This window comes from Schistocerca serialis, chromosome 3 (assembly GCF_023864345.2).
Source record: "Schistocerca serialis cubense isolate TAMUIC-IGC-003099 chromosome 3, iqSchSeri2.2, whole genome shotgun sequence".
NCBI classification, from domain to species: domain Eukaryota; kingdom Metazoa; phylum Arthropoda; class Insecta; order Orthoptera; family Acrididae; genus Schistocerca; species Schistocerca serialis.
The window spans coordinates 19,745,807-19,770,834 of record NC_064640.1 but is presented as its reverse complement, the minus strand read 5'-3'; the positions used below and the strand labels follow the sequence as shown (position 1 = coordinate 19,770,834).

Sequence of the window (25,028 nt, the reverse complement as noted above, 5' to 3'; positions counted from 1 at the left end):
ATCCCACAAAATTCAAAACGAGATCATTGATCTACTAGGAAAGTCTGTGTTGAGAAAGGTATTGGCTTCAATCAAGAAGATTGAACATATTTCTAATATGGTTGATGAAACAAGTGATTCTTCGATTCACAAACAAGTGTCATTTTGTATTCATGTGGTTGATGATTCCTTAATCATCAACAAAGAACTTATTGGCTTAAATGAGACCCCAACACTTAATCACAAACTCTGTTTAATGTTTTAAAAGACTTTTTGCTCGACTTGATTTGTCAATGGATAACTGAAGAGGACAGTGCTATGATGATGCCTGCAATATGAGGGGTAAGTTCAAAGGACCAAAGAAGTTAGTTTTAGATATACAGCTAAAAGCACATTATATGCACTGCACTACACACAGTTTAGACATGGAATTTGTAGACAGTATCCGCCATCTTATGTCTATGAGAGATACTATGGCTTTCGCCAAGGACTTAAAACACACCATAAGGGAATCCAACAAAAGGGTGGCACTTTTCAGAAGCATACGTTGTGAGAACGCCAACGACCAAGCTGGTCTATGACCCCTTTGCCCGACTTGATGGACTATGCAAGCTTCTAGTATCTTGAGAATATTGTGAAACTTTGAAGAACTTCTAGAGTTTTTCGAAACATTTTCTGCAGAGGACAAAACAGAGGCAGGTTGCAAATGTGCAGGCTACCTTGAGTCAATGCTACAATTCAAGAGTTATTTCTTTTTACATCTTTATTCCCGTGCAGTGAACCCAGTAGAGGACGTCAATGATAAAATTCAATGCCTTCATCTAAGTGTTGTTGATCTGTAAACAATATATATGGGCTTGATTTGTATATTGAATAGAAGGTGTGACAGTTTTAAACACTTTTGGGACTTGTGTTTAAAAGAAAAACCTTCACAAGTTGATGATCCTTCACTTCCTTGGAATCAAAGTATACCAAAGAAGTATGAAAGCAACGAAGCCAGCTCACTGCACTCTTTCAAAACCCCATAATGAATCTTACAAAGTTTTTTACATTGAAGTTAGTGAAACGGCGCAATCTTTCATTAGTGCTCGGTTTACTTTAACTGGACTCACACAGGTCTTTGGAGCTGAACAGGAGCACTTGCTTTTAGTTTACAGAGGTGAAACAAATTTGGAAAAATCAACTGAGTTTTTCAAAAATAACATAGACATTGAGAGACTGCGCTTACACTTGAATATGTTAGCTGATATGGGTAATAAAAAACAACTGGTCTTAAAAAACATCGGTGATGTAAGAAAGTACATTACACAAGAGCCTGCAGTTGGATAAATGTTATGTGAAGTAGTGAAGTGCATTAAGCTTCTCCAAGTAGTTCCAATCACGACAGCAACAGCAGAAGGGGTCATTTTGCGCCCTTAGACATCTGAAGCCATATCTCCGATCAACGATGGGACAGAAGCGATTGAACAACTTGGCTGTTCTTCATGCCCACCAAGATGTTTTAGATGAACTGGATATCAGACCAGCACCAGCGACTTTGTATTCAGTAATCCAGTCAGATGGTCGTTAGTTGCACCTTCCTAAAGACACTCTAGCCCTAATAATGGCATTTAGATCTATATTAAAAATATTTTTAAAATAAAGAATTAAATACATACATAATGTTAAATTTTCAGTATCAAAATATTGGTACTTGTTTAGTGCTGTATTATTATATTACTATAGTACTGTATTAGTTATTTTCAGATACTTAAATATTTTTTGGGTGTAAGACCCAATTAAAACCCGCTATTTACATACTTTTTGACTCAAAGTATTAGGTGTACTTTATTAACTTCATTTACTGTATTAAAGCATTAACTTTGAGATATTGTTTTTATTTAATTAACCCTGAGCCTTATTCAAAGTAAACTTAAATTAGCTATTTCACTCATTAATCAAAGTGCTATTACTATGCGACAGCAATATTTTATGTTTTATTCTTTTAATGATAGTTTAGGATTTATTTAAATATAATTTCAGTCTTTTCAGAGCTATATATTCACTGCTCTGTAATAGTCTATAAGCATGATATTACTGTAAATTAAATTAGCTTTTCACGAAAATACTGTGCGTTTTTATGTTTTGTTTATTTTTTCAAAGGCAATAAATGTGTCAGGCTTGTCGAGCTTCCCGGAGTGTCGAGTTATCGAGAGTCCAGTTTTCGGGGTTCTAATGTTGATCATATGATTCTAAAATGCTAAAAAGAACTTTAAAACTCATTATTTTTCATCCAAAATTTATAAAATTTCCTGAGGCAAGACCCCCAATATGAACCCCCCCCCCTTAATATTTTTTATAAGTCGGCGCCCCTGCCTGTAAGATACATACAATAAAGTCTCAAAGCACACTTAATATTCAGGCACACTGAAGTTCTATGGTTCCTGTCAGAATGTCAATCCAGCAAGACTTTGAGCTCGAAACATCTCTTGGCGACTGAATACTCTGGGGATTTAGACCACACGAAAATGCTGCTCCAGATCTCTAACTATTTGGACCCGAGAATATTAATCCATTGATATTATAACTGTAGGTAACCATATTAACAATGGGGCGCAGTCTCATGAAAGGCTGGATCATGACTGACACCTGATTAAAGAAGAGTGGAGGCTATGAACAGACTTCAACATTATGAACATCAAGTATAAACTAACAACAAAATTGAACTAGGAATACAGAGGATACTGCACGAAGTAACAATAAGCTGGGCGCAATGTTAAGGTACAAAACTAGAAGAGGATACCTTGACTGCCACCAGAATGTATGGTGGGAGTGGGTAACATTCACATACATAAACTGAAACCGTTCCATCTCTCTGTCATTAATCTGTACGCGCACCCTTTAATGGTAACTCGCTGTGGTGTCTGAAAATCCGGCTCTTCTTCCTAGAATTATTCTTACAACATATACACCGCGATACCATGCCTGAAAAATTACTATACATACTATTATATCACAACCTAATTCTGTGTGACTTTAAAGCGCTATGCTATTTGTTTTGAACAAGTTAATGTTTTTTTTTTTGTACTCTACCTGCCTTCCTTTCACTTCGGGCCAGGACTTCGCCAGTGCCTTCTACTTAGAAGCAGTGCGTACTTTCTCCATTCCAGCACAAATTTCCTTGTAGAGCCTCGCAATCACTCCTTAAGCTTAAGTGTTTCCTATGCATAGTTCTAGAAGAGGATCTTCTCTATCAAACGTTTGTGCGTGGACGAAACGATTTACAGTTGCGTTTCCAACATCGATTTGTCTCATCGCGTTAGGATCGGATTGTAAAGTACTATATGTGCATGATCTGGTATAGATTTCCACTGCTAGTTATATTTCTGGCAGATTTATTGACGGTCGTTATTCTATGATTATCCTTATTGGTCGATGAAATTATAAAATATTTTATACAGTTTTTCCCTATCTTTCCGCTATCTCACGAAACGCTTTGGGTAGAAGTGAAGAGTATTTTTGGCTCATTGATTTGGGTAGCTTGCTTCAAAGATCACAATACGTAACAGTAAACAATTATCTTTGAGGTTGTGTGATTGTCATGAAGTTGTCAGTGGTGTATTAAATTAACGTTTTCTGAGTGACAGTGGTCTAGTAACTGAAATATTTACTGATGGGTGCTGATTAGGGATTTGTTGAGAAGAAAATGAAATGGAATGTTGCTTAAAATGACTTGCGCTTGGAAATAACAGCGGAAGATTCATTTGAGACTGCCGGTGTGACGCCATGACTGAGAACCCAACCCCTGTTTTGCAGAATTTGTTTGGAATACTTGTTTACATATTCACAGTGACTGTGCTGCCTGCATGTGCCGAAGGTGAGTGAAAATTAAATTGCTTCAGAGTATATTTATTCTTTATTATTCGCACAGTTGAAGGCTTTTGACTGGTCGATTCGTCTGAATCGCGTATTTTATTTATGTTTCAATTGATACTGCTTTAGATGGAAACAGGATCTCCAGCTCTAACTAGAGAAATATGTAAAAAGCTACAGGAATTAACCAAAAATTTGTGTAAAATAATATACGTCTCTTGCTGTTAATAGGAATAGTTTAGGAACATTTACATCGAGATACGAATACCGACGTGATGTACTAACTTGTTTCTTAACTGTACTCGTTTTATGTGAAGTGCCCTTATGACATTATGTGTGAATGTAAACTGCACTCAGGATACCGATGATGGTCGTAATAACGTCTGTCTTAATTATAATTGCCTAATTAGCTATGTGTACACTTTTAAAAGTCCTTCTCAACTTTCTCAGAACAAGAAGTTTAGCCCTTAGTAACTGAAACTAAATTGTTGATACAGTGTTTTGAGGTTGCATCATGGTAGTTTGGGTCATGTTTGTATAGAATAAATACCGTGTCCTTTAAGTTCATGTTACAGGATAGGCATATATCATCTTAGCACCTCAGCATAATTCGTGTAATGTGTTGTTGAGAGACGTGTAAAACGTAGAGCTGTGAGAAACCTGCAAAGTAAGGTTTCCTTCCTTCAAAGAGGGAGAAGAGTACCTAGTGGCCTGCTGTCATATTTTTCTTGTTTGGTGTTTAATATGTGCACCAAAATACTCGTTGGATATTTGTTGTGTTATTAAACGTGGTGGTTTAGTTATTTATTAAGAATATTGCGTTGAATATCGACGTTGGTCGACGCTACTGATTGAACTGTTAACACTGCATTGTGTATTAGCATTCGTTGACATTCACAACAACATTGTCACTTACAACTATCGAGCTACTCTACAACTATCGAGCTACTCTACAGACCAGTCTGTCAACACTAACAAGATTTCTATTGTTGTCAATTCAAAGGGGCACTATTATTAATTTATTTTAATGCTTAACAGTGCTCCATATGGATGGAATAGTAGGTGCTACCTGCAGGCCTGTTGTTGTCACGAGACTAGTTGTAAACATTGTGGCAGTGTTAGTTGTTGTTGTTGTCTTCAGTCCTGAGACTGGTTTGATGCAGCTCTCCATGCTACTCTATCCTGTGCAAGCTTCTTAATCTCCCAATACGTACTGCAGCCTACATCCTTCTGAATCTGTTTAGTGTATTCATCTCTTGGTCTCCCTGTACGATTTTTACCCTCCACGCTGCCCTCCAATACTAAATTGGTGATCCCTTGATGCCTCAGAACATGTCCTACCAACCGATCCCTTCTTCTTGTCAAGTTGTGCCACAAACTCCTCTTCTCCCCAATCCTATTCAATACGTCCTCATTAGTTACGTGATCTACCCATCTAATCTTCAGCATTCTTCTGTAGCACCACATTTCAAAGGCTTCTATTTTCTTCTTGTCGAAACTATTTATCATCCATGTTTCACTTCCATACATGGCTACACTCCATACAAATACTTTCAGAAACGACTTCCTGTCATTTAAATCTATACTCTATGTTAACAAATTTTCTTCTTTAGAAACGCTTTCCTTGCTATTACCAGTCTACATTTTATATACTCTCTGCTTCAACCATCATCAGTTATTTTGCTCCCCAAATAGCAAAACTCCTTTACTACTTTAAGTGTCTCATTTCCTAATCTAATTCCCTCAGCATCGCCCGACTTAATTCGACTACATTCCATTATCCTCGTTTTGCTTTTGTTGATGTTCATCTTATATCCTCCCATCAAGACACTGTCCATTCCGTTCAACTGCTCTTCCAAGTCCTTTGCTGTGTCTGACAGAATTACAATGTCATCGACGAACCTCAAAGTTTTTATTTCTTCTCCATGGATTTTAATACCTACTCCGAATTTTTCTTTTGTTTCCTTTACTGCTTCCTCAGTATGCAGATTGAACAACATTGGGGAGAGGCTATAACCCTGTCTCACTCCCTTCCCAACCACTGCGTACTGCATCACAAGTGACTTCTCTTTTATTAGATCTGTAAAGACAGAGGAAAATGCCTATTGCAGTTAGTGTCGGAACATGGGAATCGAGGGTGTTTAGTTGATATAAGTTAAGAGAGAGATCTTATGTTGGCATATTGTGCAAAATTGTCCCTCTTCTCTATAGCTTGAACTGGTTGCTAATTAAATATTTTACTTGTTTGTTGAGAAAATTGGCAATGAGAAGTTCCTGTCCTTAAAATCTGTCATCCAGCTACTGAGAAGCATTGAAATTACATCAGTATTCTGTTTGGTACCATACTAGGGCCAAGAGGAATGTTTGACACGAGTAGTCTGCTTTGGCCAGTAATTAAATGTTAATGGCTGCTGTCAAGTCAAATTTTCATGGATGTATTCACAGTATGATGTGGGCTGGGCAAATGACCAGTGGGCAGGACGTTTATAAATGGGCATTTGACTGGTATGCATTTCTTGATAATAAATGTATTCTTAAATGTTAAACTGTTTTCAGTGGAAAAAATCCTTTGTTGTCAGATGTGGTGACGTTTGACACTGTCTATAGTTTTCTATTGTACCCTTTTGTTTATCTACTTTCATATGACTGCACTGCTGTGAAGAGAAAATGAGAACACTAACATGAAAAAAGATTTAATAACAAAGAATTGATGCCGAAAATGCTGAAATCGTTAGATTCCCAGAGAATCGGCAATTCTTTGATTCGTGGAAATGGAATTTGGCACATGACTCATCCCTAATTAAAATCATTATGGATAAACTTTTTTTACTCTAATATTTTTGCAGTAGTATAGTGTAAGTAAAAACTCACCAGGGTAGCCGAGAGCCCAAATTTGCTGCTTCCTTGACTCGGGTAGGTGCGCCGGCCCCGAATCGAATCCACCTGGCAGATTAACGACAAGGGCCGGTATGCCAGCCAGCCTGGATGTGGTTTTTAGGCAGTTTTCCACATCCAACTAGATGAATACTGGGCTTGGCCACACATTCCGCCTCAGCTACACCACTTGCAGACATTTGAAAATATTCACACTGTTTCATTGCTTACACTAGACCCAGACAGCTGGGGTACACTACATATGCCCCTGGGGGTTCGGGGTGGCGGAGGGAAGGGCATCCGACCAGCCACTGCAACTAACACTGCCGAATCTGTAATAACACGGCTGACCCTGCATTGAAGTGGGACAAAGGCCCGAAGAAAGAAGTATAGTGTAAGTAAAAATACAACCTACAGCCTGTCTACTTAATGTAAACTACACTTTATTTCCAAGAATTACTTTTACACTTGAATTTTGTTTTCTGTCCAATTTATGTTCCGTACTAACTCTTCCCTAACTCTCAAGTTCCTTGTTTCAACTTGATTACCCAATGACTACAGAAACAATGTTGCAAATATCTTTTCCATTACAAAATATCAGTTTAAATTTTTTTATAATTGCCACTTATCAGTTAATCTTAAAATGCATAAATGTCTATATGTTTATAAATTGTGGCCATTTATCCTGGGCATTTGCCCCCAAATTATAAATTCCCATACATTTTACAGCATTAATTCACAGGTTTGCTGTTGGTTGGCAAAGCCAGTGAATATATAGCAAACAAACTGGTTGTGGTCAATGCCTGAGGTCGAGGTTAGGTTGGAAGATGACCGTTTGGTTGTGAATTGACAAAGCTAATGAATGTGATACTAAAGAAACCTAGTTGTGGTGACATATTGATCTGTAGCTTAGCCTGTTTGAAAGAATTGCCAATAACTTCGCAGTACTGTTGCAGTATTGTTTACGGGTGTTTGTCGCATGTTCCCTGTGTCACTGCTTGGTTGGTTGATTTTGGGGGATGGGACTATACAGTGAGGTCATCAGTCCCATCGGATTAGTGAAGGACGGGAAAGGAAGTCAGCTGCGCCCTTTCAAAGCAACCATCATGGCATTTGCCTGAAGCGGTTTATGGAAGTAATGGAAAACCTAAATCATCCTGGCCGAATGTGTGTTGGAACCGTCTTCCTCATGAATGCCAGTCCAGTGTATGTCACTGGTGAAAGCTGACAACTTGTATCAAACATTTCTCTGTATCTCCATACTGTCTATCAGAAAGAGTTGTAAGTGAGGGATTCGTATGGTGGGTCATTTTTGAACACTATTTCTGATAAGACAGTAACTTAGCATGTTTTATGTAATGGCCGCAGACAGAATAATCTCAGACTGGACAAGAATAGGGAAGGTGTGGTGCTGGACCCTGCCGGAACCTTGGTTGTGGTGACAGGGTGATCTGTAGAGCAGCATGATGTCCAGCTTACGTTGAAAGGTGACAGTTTGGTTGAGAGTTGGTGAAGCCAACAAATGTGAAAGTCAAATAAAGGTTGTGGGTATAAAATTGAACGGTAGCTCAGTCTAATGTTTACGATGAAGCCATATCGAAAAATATAAGGGCGGGAGGGACAGTATGTAACTTTAACCAAGAGTGTTAGTCATGGCGTTCAAAGTTGGTTAGTTTCATGTTCCTTGGACCATTGAAACTTTTTTTTTTTTACTGGCTGTCAGACATTTTATATCTCTGAGTAAGTGATCAAAAATTTTGGTTGCAGCATTGTGCACTAACTTTGTGCTAAAGACATCCTTTATGCAGAATGGTGATGACAGAAATGACCTTTGTCTGAATATGCTGACTAGAAAACTTATTGAAATGGTGCTTTCAGGCAAGTGTGTTGTTTATTGGCCAGTGAACTAAGAACTTTCCTGTGTGAAATGCATTGACAAAACATGCTTTCTCATATATCATCTCGGGGCACTACATTTTTTTTGGGGGGGGGGCTAGTGTGTGACAGTGCCGCCCCCCCCCCCCCCCCCCCCCTTGCTCCTCATTCCTCATCCTGAAATCACGTTTGTGCTAACAGAGAGACTGTAGTACTTTGGTATTGTTCGATTATTTAGCTATTATTCATATAATGTAATGGCATGTTCTGTGATTGTGTGACAATATTACAGTGATTGTATGGAGATGTTATGAACAGCACATACTTCATACAAAATACAATAATCGTGAAATTGCTGTACTGTGGTGCATGCACCTCGTCAGTGTTATACTTGAGCCGCAGTGCAGTTTTGGTAGTGCTTTGTGTTGCTTGAGGTAGCGCTCTCTTTTTTGGTAAATTGCAATGTGAGGAAAGTGAATCGATGGGTTATTTGCAAAAGGCCATTACATTTGGTGCTGGGTGGTGGATCCAACAATGAAGTTTAACAGCTGTATGTTAGAGGAGAAGATGTGTGACATGCTGTGAGTGCCATAACTTTCCTTTAGAAGTATGGCATGTTGGTGTAACATGTTAAAGTTCAGAATATGGAGAGGCTATGAAAATAGTTGGAATGTCTGCTTGTCTGCTTCCCTTCCGGTAACACTGCCCCCCCCCCCCCTTCCTCCTCCCTTCCCCCCTACACACACACACACACACACACACACACACACACACACACACATTTCAGTCTTTCAATCTCAAATTATTTTTAATTGGAGATTAGTGCTGTTTATTTTATTTATTATTTTTGGTATCCGTTCTTTTAATTTTGTGCCCACGAGAGAGGTTGGTGATTGTTCAGTTATTGATTGGTTGCAAAGGGGAAGTATAGGAAGTTTAATGTTTTTTAGTATTTCCTCTTATTGTTTATTTCAAAAGGATTTTTCTTCAGTTTTTAGCTTCAAAAGAGTTTGTATGGTATTTGTTGTGAGGAAAATGGATGTTTGTTTGTGGGAGTGGTTTTACTTTTAGTTGGGGTGGAAGGGGGGGGGGGATGTAGGAGGCAATAAGCAGGGCGATGTTCACGGAAAAAGTAGGGGAATAGTTATTTTATTGGATTATGTTAATTTTAGTTATAGTTAGTTTGTGCGTTGAATGGAGCTGTATTTTTTGTTTCTTTAACTATGAGGAAGTTACACTCACGTACAGAAAAAAATAGATCACCTTGAACAACTAGATATAAGAAGTTCATATTCACAGGACATGTACCTTAGTGTGTTCTGCAGAAATGATTAGCATTTGAACCATGTGAGCCTGCAGGTTTAAGGTCAATATCAATATCGTGATGCCTCACCACGTAGTAAGAAAATTTGCCTGAGGCTCTCATTGTCGCTATAGACCGAAAGTAATGGATCAGTGTGACTTGAGCAGATGTGCAGGACGCCTGACAGATGCATATGCTAACTGTACCATCAACTTAGTGAGTGTGAAAGAGGGCATATTGTTGGCATGAGAGAATGTGGTGCTTCCATCTGGGGAAATCGTTGCTCGTGTGTTACTAAGTGGTTCGGCAGTGCTGTGGGTGTGTGCAGAATGCTCCATGGAAGGCTTAGAACACAACGAGGTGGGTCAGATCACCCCACCCATCCTACCCCTCCGAGAAGATTGACACTTGATCAGAATGGCACTGCAGGACATATCGGAGTCGTCCTTGGCTCTGATGCAACAACAGTGTAACACATCGTACACTATCAGGGGTGACAGTCCTTTGGTGCTTATTACGGCATGGGCTACATGTGTGTTGTCCACTTCTCAGCCTACCTTTGATGATGAACTTGCAGAAATGTGCCAGACAGCAAAGGAGTTGGAACGACATCACTGGGGACAGGAAATGTCATCAGATAGTGTTTTTGAATGAATCCAGGTTGTGTGTGCATTTGAAAATGCTAGCCACGTTTTGCTTTGCCACAGATGGGGTGAAGGGTGGCATCACTGTGACTGCATTCGCTCAAGACATACAGCGCCAACTCAAGGTCTTACGGTATGGGGTGCTATTGGGTACAACTACAAATCATAGTTGGTGCATGTCCAGGGCATTGTGACCATTGTGAGCTACGTGAATGATGCCCTGCAACCCGTAGCCATACTCTTTCTGCGCATCATCCTAGATGCTGTTTTTCAATAAGACAATGCGTGACCACATGTTGCTGCATGAACACATCCCTTCTTGGTGTCACAGGATGTCAGCATTTTGCCCTGACCTGCCAGATCACCAGACTTGTCACCAATTGAAAATGTGTGGGATATGGTGAAATGACGGGTGGAGTGCTGTGACCCAATGCCAACCACCACAGATAAAATTTGCAAACAGGTGAATGCAGCATGGATGGCTATACCACAGGACACCACTCGTGCCTTGTACGTGTCAATGCCATCATGCATGGAAGAAGTTATCATGGCACATGGTGGCCTGCTAGGCAATAGCACACATGCTGAACTGAGGTGACTGAACTCTGTGAATATGAATATCCTATCTCCAGTTGTTCAAGGTGTTCTGTTTTTTTTTTTTTTTCTGAACATGAGTGTATTTGATATGTATGTTGTTATAAGATGTATTTTCCTTCAGTTTTTTAATTTTATTATGAATGTATTGTTCTGGTTTGTTGGTATCATTGATCTCATTTTAGCTATGTAAATAGGCTGGAGTTAATGATACCAGATATTTGTTCATGTTGGCATACTATGTGGCTTCTTTGTGTATACTGTATTCATGACTGGTGTAGTTAATTTTTTTCTGTAAAGGTTAACTGAAGTGATGATACATATTTTGTGGTATTTTTTTAGAAAATGTATATCATGTTAGGTTACGTTAATGGACTTCGGTTTAATTTTTAGATCTGTTTTGTATTTCAGACAGGGTTCTCTCTCAAGTTTGTCCCTGCCAAAAACACCTAATTTCTTGCTTGTGTCCTGTTGTGGCATTGTGGCTGTGGATTATTTATAATATATTTTTATGCCAAATACATGCTGTGTGTTTGTTATAGTTGCGTGAATGATTGTGTGGTTGCTATATTTGGATTTAATTGAGTTGCTAATTTCTGCCATTTTTGTGACAAAACACATTGCAGTTATATATCAGTCTGCCCTAAGCTCCCAATTGTTACATTAAGCTCTGGATTTTCTGTAAATATACTTAAATATCACAGATTTTTCTGTGAACTTCTAAATTGTCTACACGTGATCCTAGAGAGATAATGATATTATCCTAAAAGTTAGTTGTGTACTGGTGTATTGTGAACAGTGTCAGAGTGGCTATTTCGTATCCAAGGACTGCATCATTGTCTTTATGTGGTGTTTGGTTATCATTGAAGACCAGACTGTGGATTCTCCACTCACAAGAAGCTTCATGTGTGTATGATCGAATATTTTGGAAGGGTACATCTCAGTTGTTGCACGATTATGTGGAATGGTGTTAATTATGTGGAGTTAGCATTATAACCAATCCTGATTCTAAATGGCAGAGTTGATTAACTTCAAGCAGTCATCATATTGAGGCTCAACATTGTTCCACAATTCTACATGAACTGGCATTGATGGGAAGGCCTTTTATTTTGTTAATTGATCTTTTGAACCTTCAAGAAAATGAGTTATGTGGTCGCTCTCTCTCTCTCTCTCTCTCTCTCTCTCTCTCTCTCTGTCTCTCTCTCTCTCTCTCTCTCGTCGGTGCTGAATCGCTGGGACCACAATTAACACTGACAAGTAGCCTACTGTGAGACTCTGAAAAATCTCAAACGGGCAATTCAGAACTGGAGAAGAGGAATGTTGAGCAAGGGTGTACACATTCTCCATGACAATACTCGCCCACACATCGCTCGGCAAACCATTGCTCTCCTGCAACAGTTTCAGTGGAACATAACCACCCACCCACCCTACAGTCCTGACTTGGTGCCCAGTGACTATCACGGAACATTTTGCCGGAAAGCAATTCAGCTCCGATGATGGGGGAAAAAGAAGAGATTCATAACTTTCTGAACAGCATTGCGGCGAGCCGGTATGACATGGGCACACAAAAACTGCCACAGCGTCTACAAAAATGCATTGACAGAAATGGTGATTATGTCGAAAAATAGCTAGATGTTCAAGCTGTAAACTGATGTAAACCATTGTAGAAATAAACAGGACCGAGTGAGATGGCGCAGTGGTTAGACACTGGACTCGTATTCGGGAGGACGACGGTTCAACCCCGCGTCCGGCCATCTTGATTTAGGTTTTCTGTGATTTCCCTAAATCGCTCCAGGCAAATGCCAGGATGGTTCCTTTCAAAGGGCACAGCCGACTTCCTTCCCCATCCTTCCCTAATCCGATGAGACTGATGACCTCGATGTCTGGTCTCCTTCCCCAAAGCAACCAACCAAATAAACAGGGCTATGTCCTTATAAAAAAAATAAGAGACCTTACTTTTGTGATAACCCCGTATTTAGTAATTCTCCTTGCAGTAATTTGTATTTTACTTAATTTCTATTTGTTAACAATCCTGCCTATTATTTGAATGTCCTTTGCAATTATATTTTCAACCTTGACAGCTTCATAATGTTATTAACCTGTGGTGAATCTTTAGTATCCCTCACTACCTCAGTTAGTACTGACACATCAGGTATACACCAAACACTCCAAACAAAGTGGTACCATTGTAATGGCAGTAGGCTCATATCTGAGAGGTACAAGGCTCGTATTTCTATCCAAATTTCCTGTTTTGGGTTTCACGTGGTTCCCTTAAATCAGTTGAGGGTGATTTCGTAAACAACGTTAAGAATGATATCCTGCCTGAAGCTCGCTAATGAACTTGACATTGATAAGATATTAAGGTGCAAATTTTTCTATGAGTAAAAGATATCAATGTAAGTCAAAGAACCTTTACAAGTTCTTCCTCAGTATTACATGTTTAGGACTGATTATGCAGTAAGCTATGATTTTTGTTTATTAGGATTTTCCAAACAAATAAACTTGCTAAACAACTACAGTTGAGGAGGAGAAGAAAGAGCAAATTCAACTTGACCCGGTGTGATACATACTCACTTCCTGTGTTGTTCTGTTGTTGTTGTTGTCACCAGTCCTGGGAATGATTGACACAGATGTCTACGCTAGTTTTACGCAAGTATTTTCATATCTCCATAAGTACTGCAACCTACATTCATATGAAACTACTTGCCGTTCTCAATTCATGGTATCTCTCCACTACTTTTACTCCACTCACTTTCTTCCATTATGAAATCAACTAGCTGGCCGGAGTGGCTGAGTGGTTCTAGGCGCTACAGTCTGGAACCACGCAACCGCTACGGTCGCAGGTTCAAATCCTGCCTCGGGCATGGATGCGTGTGATGTCCTTAGGTTAGTTAGGTTTAACTAGTTCTAAGTTCTAGGGGACTGATGACCTCAGAAGTTAAATCCCATAGTGCTCAGAGCCATTTGAACCATTTGAAATCAACTACACCTTGATATGTCAGGGTGTGCCTGTCCTACAAATGTGTCCTTCATTTAGTCAAGTTTTTTCATAAAGCTCTTTCCTCCCCAATCTGATTCAATAGCCCATTATTAAATCCACCCATAATCTTAATCATTCTTTTGTTGCATCTCACTTCAAAAGTTTCTATTCTCTTCTGTATAAGGCTGTGCTCCATTCCTAACACTTTTATGTTTAGTGTTAGTACATTTCTTCTTTTAGGAAATCTTTTTGTGCTGTTGTCAGTTAACGTCTTATGTACACTCTACTCCGATGATCATCTGCTATTTTCCTACCAAATACCAAAACTTGTTTACCATTTAGCACCTTATTTCCTAATCTTTCCCTCAGCAACACCTGATTTAATTTGGCTACACTCCATGACCATTGTTTTCCTTTAATATATGTTCATATTATGATTTCTTTTTTGAGATTATATCTATTCTGTTCAATTCTTTGAAGTCCTTTGCCATCTCTGACAGAATTACGATCTCATTGGCAAACCTTAAAGTTTTTATTTTATCTCCCAGAACTTTAATTCCTTTTCAAAATCTTAAATAACATGGGAAATACCCTGCGACTCTGTCTCACTCCCTTGTCATTTACTGCTTCCCTTTCATGTCTTTGACCTTCATAACCGCATTCTAGTTTCTTTACAGTTTGTAGATAATCTGTGACTCCTGGTATTTCATTTCTGATAACTTCAGAATTACGTAGTCTGCTTTATTTAGTCAGTATTTTCAAATACCAACTAAGTAAAATCATAGGGTCAGTATTGCTTCATGCGCTCCTAAGTTTTCAGGAAGTCCGACTGATCTTCCAGGTCGGCTTCTACCAGTTGTTCTGTCCTCTAGATAATTTGTTAGTATTTTAGAACAGTGGTCTGTTAAACTGATGATCCAATAGTATTTGTCTTCAGAACCCATCTTCTTTGATACTTGTGGTATTAGATTCTTCTTGAAGGATGAGGGTATTTTGCCTGTTTTCTGCATCCTGCTTACCAGATGTAATAGTGTTGTTGTTGTTGGTTCTCCCAATGAGGATCATAATTATCAAGGAATGTCATCTGCTTTGGGTACCTTGTTTCAACTGAGGCCTTTCAGTACTTCAACAAATTTTTCTTGACATTTCAAAACTCCCATTTTGCCTTTATCTGCTTTCTTTATTCTTCCCACAATATTATCAAGTTCCTTACAGAGTATTTACACTTGGTGAGGGCCTGGATGTTGACCCTCAAAATTAACAAATGTTAAGTATTATGCATAAAGAGGCAGAGACACCCAGTATTGTTCTGTTGTGTGATTGGTGCTCATTCACTAGAAATCACAACTGTGAACTATGTAGGTGTATGTGTCCACTTTGCTTTAAAGCAGAATAATAATATGAAAACAGTTACAGAAAAGGCAGAGAGCCTGCCTGAGATTCATTGGCAGGACCCTAAGGCAGTACGAGGCACCTTTGTTGGAGATAGCTTACAAAAGCCTCGTTCAACTGATTCTTGAATATGGTTCAGCAGTCTGGGAACCTTAACTGGTAGGATTAATAAGGGGCTGTAGAAGATTCAAAGAGCAGCAGCCTATTTACTCCTGAATTCATTTGTTGTTGTTGTTGTCAGTCCTGAGACTGGTTTGATGCAGTTTTCCATGCTAATCTATCCTGTGCAAGCTCCTTCATCTCCCAGTACCTACTGCTACCTACATCCTTCTGAATCTCCTTAGTGTATTCATCTCTTGGTCTCCCTCTACGATTTTTACTCTCCACGCTGCCCTCCAATGCTAAATTTGTGATCCCTTGATGCCTCAGGACATGTCCTAACAACCGATCCCTTCTTCTAATCAAGTTGTGCGACAAACTTCTCTTCTCCCCAATCCTATTCAATACCTCCTCATTAGTTATGTGATCTACCCACCTAATCTTCAACATTCTTCTGTAGCATCACATTTCGAAAGCTTCTTTTCTTTTCTTGTCCAAACTATTTATTGTCCATGTTTCACTTCCATACATGGCTACACTCCATACAAATACTTTCAGAAACGACTTCCTGAAACTTAAATCTATACCCGATGTTAACAAATTTCTCTTCTTAAGAAATGCTTTCCTTGCCATTGCCAGTCTACATTTTATATCCTCTCTACTTCGACCATCATCAGTTATTTTGCTCCCCAAATAGCAAAACTCCTTTACTACTTTAAGTGTCCCATTTCCTAATCTAATTCCCTCAGCATCACCTGATTTAATTCAACTACATTCCATTATCCTCGTTTTGCTTTTGTTGATGTTCATCTTATATCCTCCTTTCAAGACACTGTCCATTCCATTCAACTGCTCTTCCAAGTCCTTTGCTGTCTCTGACAGAATTACAATGTCATCGGCGAACCTCAAAGTTTTTATTTCTTCTCCCTGGATTTTAATACCTACTCCAAATTTTTCTTTTGTTTCCTTTATTGCTTGCTCAATATACAGATTGAATAACATCGGGGAGAGACTACAACCCTATCTCACTCCCTTCCCAACCACTGCTTCCCTTTCATGCCCCTCAACTCTTATAACTGCAGTCTGATTTCTGTTCAAATTGTAAATAGCCTTTCGCTCCCCGTATTTTACCCCTGCCACCTTTAGAATTTGAAAGAGAGTATTCCAGTCAACATTGGCAAAAGCTTTCTCTAAGTCTACAAATGCTAGAAATGTAGGTTTGCCTTTCCTTAATCTTTCTTCTAAGATCAGTCGTAAGGTCAGTATTGCCTCACATGTTCCCAACATTTCTACGGAATCCAAACTGATCTTCCCCGAGGTCGGCTTCTACCAGTTTTTCATTCGTCTGTAAATAATTCGCGTTAATATTTTGCAGCTGTGACTTATTAAACTGATAGTTCGGTAATTTTCACATCTGTCAACACCTGCTTTCTTTGGGATTGGAATTATTATATTCTTCTTGAAGTCTGAGGGTATTTTGCCTGTCTAGTACATCTTGCTCACCAGATGGTAGAGTTTTGTCAGGACTGGCTCTCCCAAGGCCGTCAGTAGTTCTAATGGAATGTTGTCTACACCCGAGGCCTTGTTTCGACTCAGGTTTCTCAGTGCTCTCTCAAGCTCTTCACGCAGTATCGTGTCTCCCATTTCATCTTCATCTGCATCCTCTTCCATTTCCATAATATTGTCCTCAAGTACATCGCCCTTGTATAGACCCTCTATATACTCCTTCCACCTTTCTGCCTTCCCTTCTTTGCTTAGAACTGGGTTTCCATCTAAGCTCTTGATATTCATACAAGTGGCTCTCTTTTCTCCAAAGGTCTCTTTAATTTTCCTGTAGGCTGTATCTATCTTACCCCTCGTGAGATAAGCCTCTACATCCTTACATTTGTCCTCTAGCCATGCCTGCTTAGCCATTTTGCACTTCCTGTCGATCTCATTTTTGAGACGTTTGTATTCCTTTTTGCCTGCTTCATTTACTGCATTTTTATATTTTCTCCTTTCATCAATTAAATTCAATATTTCTTCTGTTACCCAAGGATTTCTACTAGCCCTCGTCTTTTTACCTACTCGATCCTCTGCTGCCTTCACTACTTCATCCCTCAGAGCTACCCATTCGTCTTCTACTGTATTTCTTTGTCCCATTCCTGTCAGTTGTTACCTTATGCTGTCCCTGAAACTCTGTACAACCTCTGGTTTAGTCAGTTTATCCAGGTCCCATCTCCTTAAATTCCCACCTTTTTGCAATTTCTTCAGTTTTAATCTACAGTTCATAACCAATAGATTGTGGTCAGAGTCCACATCTGCCCCTGGAAATGTCCTACAATTTAAAACCTGGTTCCTAAATCTATGTCTTACCATTATATAATCTATCTGATACCTTTCAGTATCTCCAGGATTCTTCCATGTATACAACCTTCTTTCATGATTCTTGAACCAAGTGTTAGCTATGATTAAGTTATGCTCCGTGCAAAATTCTACCAGACGGCTTCCTCTTTCATTTTTTAGCCCCAATCCATATTCACCTACTATGTTTCCTTCTCTCCTTTTTCCTACTGTCGAATTCCAGTCACCCGTAACTATTAAATTTTCATCTCCCTTCACTACCTGAATAATTTCTTTTGCCTCATCATACATTTCTTCAATTTCTTCGTCATCTGCAGAGCTAGTTGGCATATAAACTTGTACTACTGTAGTAGGCATGGGCTTCGTGTCTATCTTGGCCTCTATAATACATTCACTATGTTGTTTGTAGTAGCTTACCTGCACTCCTATTTTTTATTCATTATTAAACCTACTCCTGCGTTACCCCTATTTGATTTTGTATTTATAACCCTGTATTCACCTGACCAAAAATCTTGTTCCTCCTGCCACCGAACTTCACTAATTCCTACTATATCCAACTTTAACGTATCCATTTCCCTTTTTAAATTTTCTAACCTACCTGCTCGATTAAGGGATCTGACATTCCACACTCCGATCCGTAGAATGCCAGTTTTCTTTCTCCTGATAATGATGTCCTCTTGAGTAGTCCCCACCCGGAGATCCGAATGGGGGACTAATTTACCTCCGGAATATTTTAACCAAGAGGACGCCATCATCATTTAACCATACTGTAAAGCTGCATGCCCTCGGGAAAAATTATGGCTGTAGTTTCCCCTTGCTTTCAGCCGTTCGCAGTACCACAACAGCAAGGCCGTTTTGGTTAGTGTTATAAGGCCAGATCAGTCAATCATCCAGACTGTCGCCCCTGCAACTACTGAAAAGGCTGCTGCCCCTCTTCAGGAACCACACGTTTGTCTGGCCTCTCATCAGATACCCCTCCGTTGTGGTTGCACCTACGGTACGCCTATCTGTATCGTTGAGGCACGCAAGCCTCCCCACCAACTGCAAGGGGGGAGGTGAATTCATTTAGCAAGTGCAAAATCATCTGGAAAATCCTTATCCTATTTGAATAGCTGATGCTGCAAGAGGGGGATTGGGCTTCATAGTGTGATTTACTGTTAGAATTTTGATTGTGTATGATTCTAGAAGAGTAGGGTCCATTAGTTGGTGAAAGCAATGAATATGAAAGCAAACCAACATTGTTGTGGTTACAAATTGATCTCTAGCTGTGCCCAAGGTCTAGGTTGGTTGGGTTGGAAAGTGATAGTTTAGTTGTAAGTTGTAAGTCCAGTGAATGTTAAAAAAACGGGTTGTCATGACAGACTGGGATGTAGCTTAACCCATTTGAAAAAAATTATCACTGATATCCTGTTAAAGTCAACATGTTGTTTACAGCATGTTTCTTATGTCACTGGTCAAAGCTGATGACTCATACCAAATAGTCCCCTTTAGCCAAAGAATGAAATAATATATTACTTTGCTAATCATATGACTCGCAAAGTGCCTACAGTTAGAGAAATTTGAGGCCATACAGCCGGCTGGGGTGGCCTAGCGGTTCTAGGCACTACAGTCTGGAGCCGCGTGACCACTACGGTTGCAGGTTCGAATCCTGCCTCGGGCATGGATGTGTGTGATGTCCTTAGGTTAGTTAGGTTTAAGTAGTTGTAAGTTCTAGGAGACTGATGACATCAGAAGTTAAGTCCAATAGTGCTCAGAGCCATTTTTTAGGCCATACAGACATTTACCAACGCCATTTGTGACTGTAACAAAAAAGTGAGGAAAACGATGTTGCTATGCTATGTCCCCTCTGTCACATGCTGTAAGGTGGCTTGTGGAGTATAGATTTACTTTTTTTTATCTCATGAATAATTTTCAACTTAAGTGGTTACTTAATGTGCAATGCATCGTGATCTACATCTACATACTCTCTGCAAGTCACCGTAAGGTGCATGGCAGGGGGTGCCTTGTACCACTACTTTACTGTTCCACATGCAGATGGACCGAAGGAAAAATGACCATCTGTATGCCTCTGTAAGAACCCTGATTTCTCTTATCTTCATGGTCCTTAAGCAAAATGTGTGGTATTGGCAGTGGAATCATTTCGCAGTCAGCCTCAGAAACCAGCTCTAAGTTTTCTCAATGGTGCCTCACGGAATGAATGTTGTCTTCACTCCAGGGATTCCCATTTGATTTCATGCTAATTATGAACAGAGGGCAGTTGTTTCAGTTGTCTTGATTTGGGAATCAGTACAATTTCAAATGGGTTTTCTAATTATTTATAAGAAACAGTTTTCTGCTGATACACTCATAATGATTTTTACAGAAATCTTTCTCTCTGGGAACAGTAGTGCTGTATGACTCTGTCAATAGCTGAAAAATTGATACAACCTTCCATTACTGTACTATGAGCAGAAAATTTGCTTGCTGTGTTAACCTCAAATGCTTGAACTGCTGAACCTAACTGCCAATCAGAATATCTGACCAAGATTTTAAACTAGTTTTTGTAATTACGTTCTCATATGCCCTGAATAAAATAACTTTGTGATAACGTTCCAGCAAACTGATGGTAAGAACAAACCACCAGCCAATCATAGTTTTTTCTCGGGCACCACGTGCTTGCCATGTTGCCTGTTCAGAAGGTACCTGCTGAGCCTTGACTAATGTGACTGACTGCACACCAGCAACACTGCCCACGCTGCTGCAATCTGTCAGTCACAAAGTAATTTTAATCAGTGTATAGATGACTGAAGGTGCAAGAAATCTCTCTTCCTAGAGTCACTAACTGCATATAACAGACAGCATAGATTAGTTCAAAATATTTTCATTATAGTAAGGGCAAAACAGATGAACTCTAAATCAGGTACTCAGGTTACTGGAATTATTTTTTTTTTTGACCAGGCAATGTTATCTTGTAAAATCAAAGTCATTTTGACACATTTATGCTTAAAAATATTAAGTAATAACTGAACTCCACTGCATGTTATTTGTGCCAGTTAGATTACACTAGTTAGCTACTTAAAATGGAAGTGATGTAAGGGAAAGGCTCGCATAATGAACAGATTACACAGAACTAAATATATGCAGTGATTGATAGTGCAATAATGGGAACTTGTGCAGAGAATGAAGGAAAACTTACTAGAGATTAGATCCCTAACATGTACAGACACTAAAAACACTTTCAGTTTATTTCAGTCTTTGACTTCTTATATGCAAACTCCACTGATAAAGGGCTCAACCAGCAATGGGTGAGCGTTGTAATCTCTGCACGCTTTGGCAACACTATTTGATGTGATTGCGGAGTGTCAAATGTATCAGACCGACAGTTTTCAAGAACTTTATTGGAAGTCAAATCTGAATCTCAGGAAAATTAATTTATAGGACTGGACAAGACCTTCGTTGTGACTTTTTTTATAATTCATTTCCCCAATGCTTCCCAGGCAGGCACTCTATGATTTATAACCGAAAACCTTCCTGGCCAGTGCAGGTAGGTGGGTATCTTCATCTGTAAGAAATAAATTCAACAGAGCAGCTTGTTGTGGACCAGCATTATTCTGCACACACACACACACACACACACACACACACACACACACAGAGAGAGAGAGAGAGAGAGAGAGAGAGAGAGAGAGAGAGAGAGAATGAATGAATGAATGAATGAATGAATGAATGAATGAATGAAAGTAAGTAAGTAAGTAAGTCTACACCAGATGCCTTTCTAAAAACTCTCACATCTGTTTGCTATAGTCTCACTACCTCTGGGCATTAATAGTATTGCTCCAGTTGCCATCAAAAGATGCGTGAACCTCTGTTTGTGTGTACAAAATTATATCTCCTTATACCAGGACTCCACCAAACTGATCTCTTCCAACAACTTGTCTGTGATTGTTCTCACTACCTCTTCTACTTTAGATGAATGTTAACTGAGGTATGATTTATCTGAGGGGGAATAAAATTCCTATGAATGTTCATGGCCCAATCCTTATTTTATTGGCTTCCCAATAACAGCCCCATCTCTTCACTGACATGCATGAGGCACTCTTTAACGAATGTTTGTTATGCAGGCAAACTCCTGTGAACCTTTGATAAACATTTTGTTTACAAAGTGCCATGGCTCATGAGGCCTTAGTAATCTGTGCCTTCTATTGTCTTGCATCATTAGACATTTCTGTGCATTTGAAGTTGCATATCGGCCCTGTTGTTCAACAAGTATACTTGATGATGCAAAAAATGTTCATCTTGGATAGGGCCCCAAAACTTCAAAATGGCAGTTTAGGGCCACCTTTACTGCAACTGAAACCATTCGTAAAGTGCTCAAAAATTTCTGTGACATTTTAACCGAGATACAGCATCCAGACTATAGTAGCTCATATTGGCACCAAAATTAATCATGTTACTAAGACAGTTATTACATACATCTTGTTTCAGCTAAGGTGTTAAACTCAGGTTCGGTGGATCAGAACAGCATTTCTAAAATGATACTTCGGTGATTCAGGACCAGAATGTCTAGAGAAATGTAGCACTCATTTGAATTGTGATGATGTTTCAATGAAGTTTATGTTCAGGTGATTTTTAAAATAGAACTCATTTTCACAGAGATACAAGAGACCAGTAGGAGAATTTTTACCAGTGAGGGTTTGTTGTCCAGGCTTGTTGCACTGGGGGAAGAGTATCACAGAGTATTTCCTAAGGACATTTCTTTGACAATAGCAGTATTTTTTACCAGCATTATATCTACTCACAACCATGATCAATTTTTCCTGTTGTTATCTGAACATAGTTATCAGTTAACTTCACTACACTGATCTGTAAAAGAGCCCTTTCTCAGATTGGTAGCTGGATTCACCATTGTCCATGATTTGAGACACTGTTATACATATTTTTATTAGCTGTAGTTGTTACTCATTCATTCTGTTTCAACAGGAACCAATACTTTTCATTCCTGCTCAAGTACCAGCATGGTTTCATGTATCCCTGTCTTGAATAAAGTGAAGCCATTCAAAATGCAAATTGTAGTTGCAGGAAACAAGTTTCCCGTCAACACTGCAGTCTGCTTAGGCCTGGGAAGTTTATTTTACAATAATGCTGAAATACAGCTGAACGTATTATCGGAAGTTGTGTGTTCTTTATGTTCTGCTATTTATAAAATTAATTGGATCTTCCCCAGAGGGGAAAATCTATCAATTTGGATCATAGTATCACTTCTAGATTTACAAGCCATTGTTTAGAATCACTGATTTTTGTTTTATCACCACCCTCATTAAAGAGGGAGCATATTCTTAGAATGGATCAGGATGTGGCAAGAAATTAACTGCATTCTTCTTGAAGGAACTATCACAGCTATTTGCTTTTGTGATGTATACAAATCATAGAGAACCATAATTTATCAACGACAAATTTATCTTTGAAACCAGCTGCTGACTATGTACTCTTTAGATTTGCATGGCCTTTTCTGGCTTTGAGGAATGACATTATAGCTGGCAGTATAGAAAACCTCATACCTGATTCTAAAAAGAACTCTCAGAAAGTTTTATAATAGATCATCATTTGTACCACTGTTACAAAATAATTTTTCTTTCATTCAATGGATACCTTTATTCTAACATTTGATAATCGATTTAATTCATCACCCGTGTGTCTTCCAGCAGCGGTATACATTTATTATATTGTGCATGAAACAGTCGTGCATCTGCAGAAAATAGTAACCTATTCAGCAGCCATCACTTACAAAAACCATAATAGTGTCACATGATGCAAGGTATGTCTACATGGAGGGTGATCATGAATTACGAAGTATGCTACAGCAAAACATTCGGTTGAAGTATTTTTCTGACATACTGTGCTTGTCCACTGCTGTGGTAAATGAACTGTAACAATGCATTGTTGGAAGGTGTGGGCAAGCTGGAGGTGGGTGGAGGAGTTGGTGTTGAATGCAGCTAATCAGCTGATATAACACTCTGACAGCCTCAGTCAGACATAGTTCAGCATATCTGAAACACACACACTACGGATGGTAGGAGATGATCCTTGAACCCAAGGATGCCGGTATAGATGCGCTGATGCAGGGTTCACAGTCAAGGGTAGCAGGTGGCCCTGCTACCATTGCATGGCACCACTGCAGGAGGCAGGATGGAGGTGCAGCAGTGAGACAGAAGCTGGCATCAGTCACTCAGGCAGCTGTTGTTGGGTTGTGGCACGGTGAAGAAAATGTCATTGAGGCACCAATGACTGGTATAGATTGTGGGTCATTGGATGTCCTGGCTGTGGCAAATGATGATGGGCTGGACCTAGGGGCTTCAATCCTGATTCCTGGTGCTAATGACTGCAGAAGAGCCATGTTTCTGGGTCATATCGAAACTTCGGTAGTGGGGCCAATGTCAGAGACTGGTGTAACTGGCAGTAGATCAGTCAGGCTGCCTCGGATATCTGACAACCCTATGCACTGACTTGTGGGAGCTTTGATTGCGGAAGTGGCTGCTCAACTGATGCTGCTGTATTAGAAGGGCACTGGCTGATAAACTGTGACCTGGTTGTGATGCTGGGCTACTTTCCAAGCTGCTGGGTTCTCAGTCAGGACAGATCCAAATGCTGCAGTTAAAAAATCTTGGACAGATGGTTTTAAGCATCTCTGCAACTTGCAGTACACATCTTTCTATGTCCATTTGTCAGTGAATGTTTCATGAGACTTGAGCATCACATTGTTGTAACAACCCCTTTATAGTAAAGTTAAAATGCAGAATGGAAAATCCGGGATACATTGTTCTACAAAACCTTTTTTTTTTTAAAAAAAACAATTGCACATTATAAATACAGCTTCCAACTTGAGAAAAGGCCTCAGTGTGGTGAAGTTAACTATAACTGCCTCTTTCAATAACACTAGGGCAGATAGGTTGTGGATGGGTACTCCCTTGTGTCTTTTCTTTAATACATTGTCTCTTATTATTGCTGGTTAAAAGAACAGCTAGATAAAGGAAGCAGATGACTGATTTCAAATATTTGTTAGAGGCCTTCAGGTCACGTTGTATTCTTCTAACCTTAGAGTTGGATATTACTATGT

General features: G+C 39.4%; 1 protein-coding gene across 1 annotated transcript in view; it reads left to right on the top strand.

The window, feature by feature from the left end:
* Window positions 1-3,544: 3,544 nt before the first annotated feature.
* The window catches only part of LOC126469681 (tyrosine-protein phosphatase 69D), a 400,445-nt gene continuing 378,961 nt past the window's right edge, over window positions 3,545-25,028 (top strand). Inside the window, exon 1 of the mRNA XM_050096833.1 lies at window positions 3,545-3,835. Within this exon, the coding sequence (XP_049952790.1) occupies window positions 3,745-3,835 (91 nt within the window). The 5' untranslated portion in view covers window positions 3,545-3,744. The remainder of the gene's footprint in view (window positions 3,836-25,028) is intronic.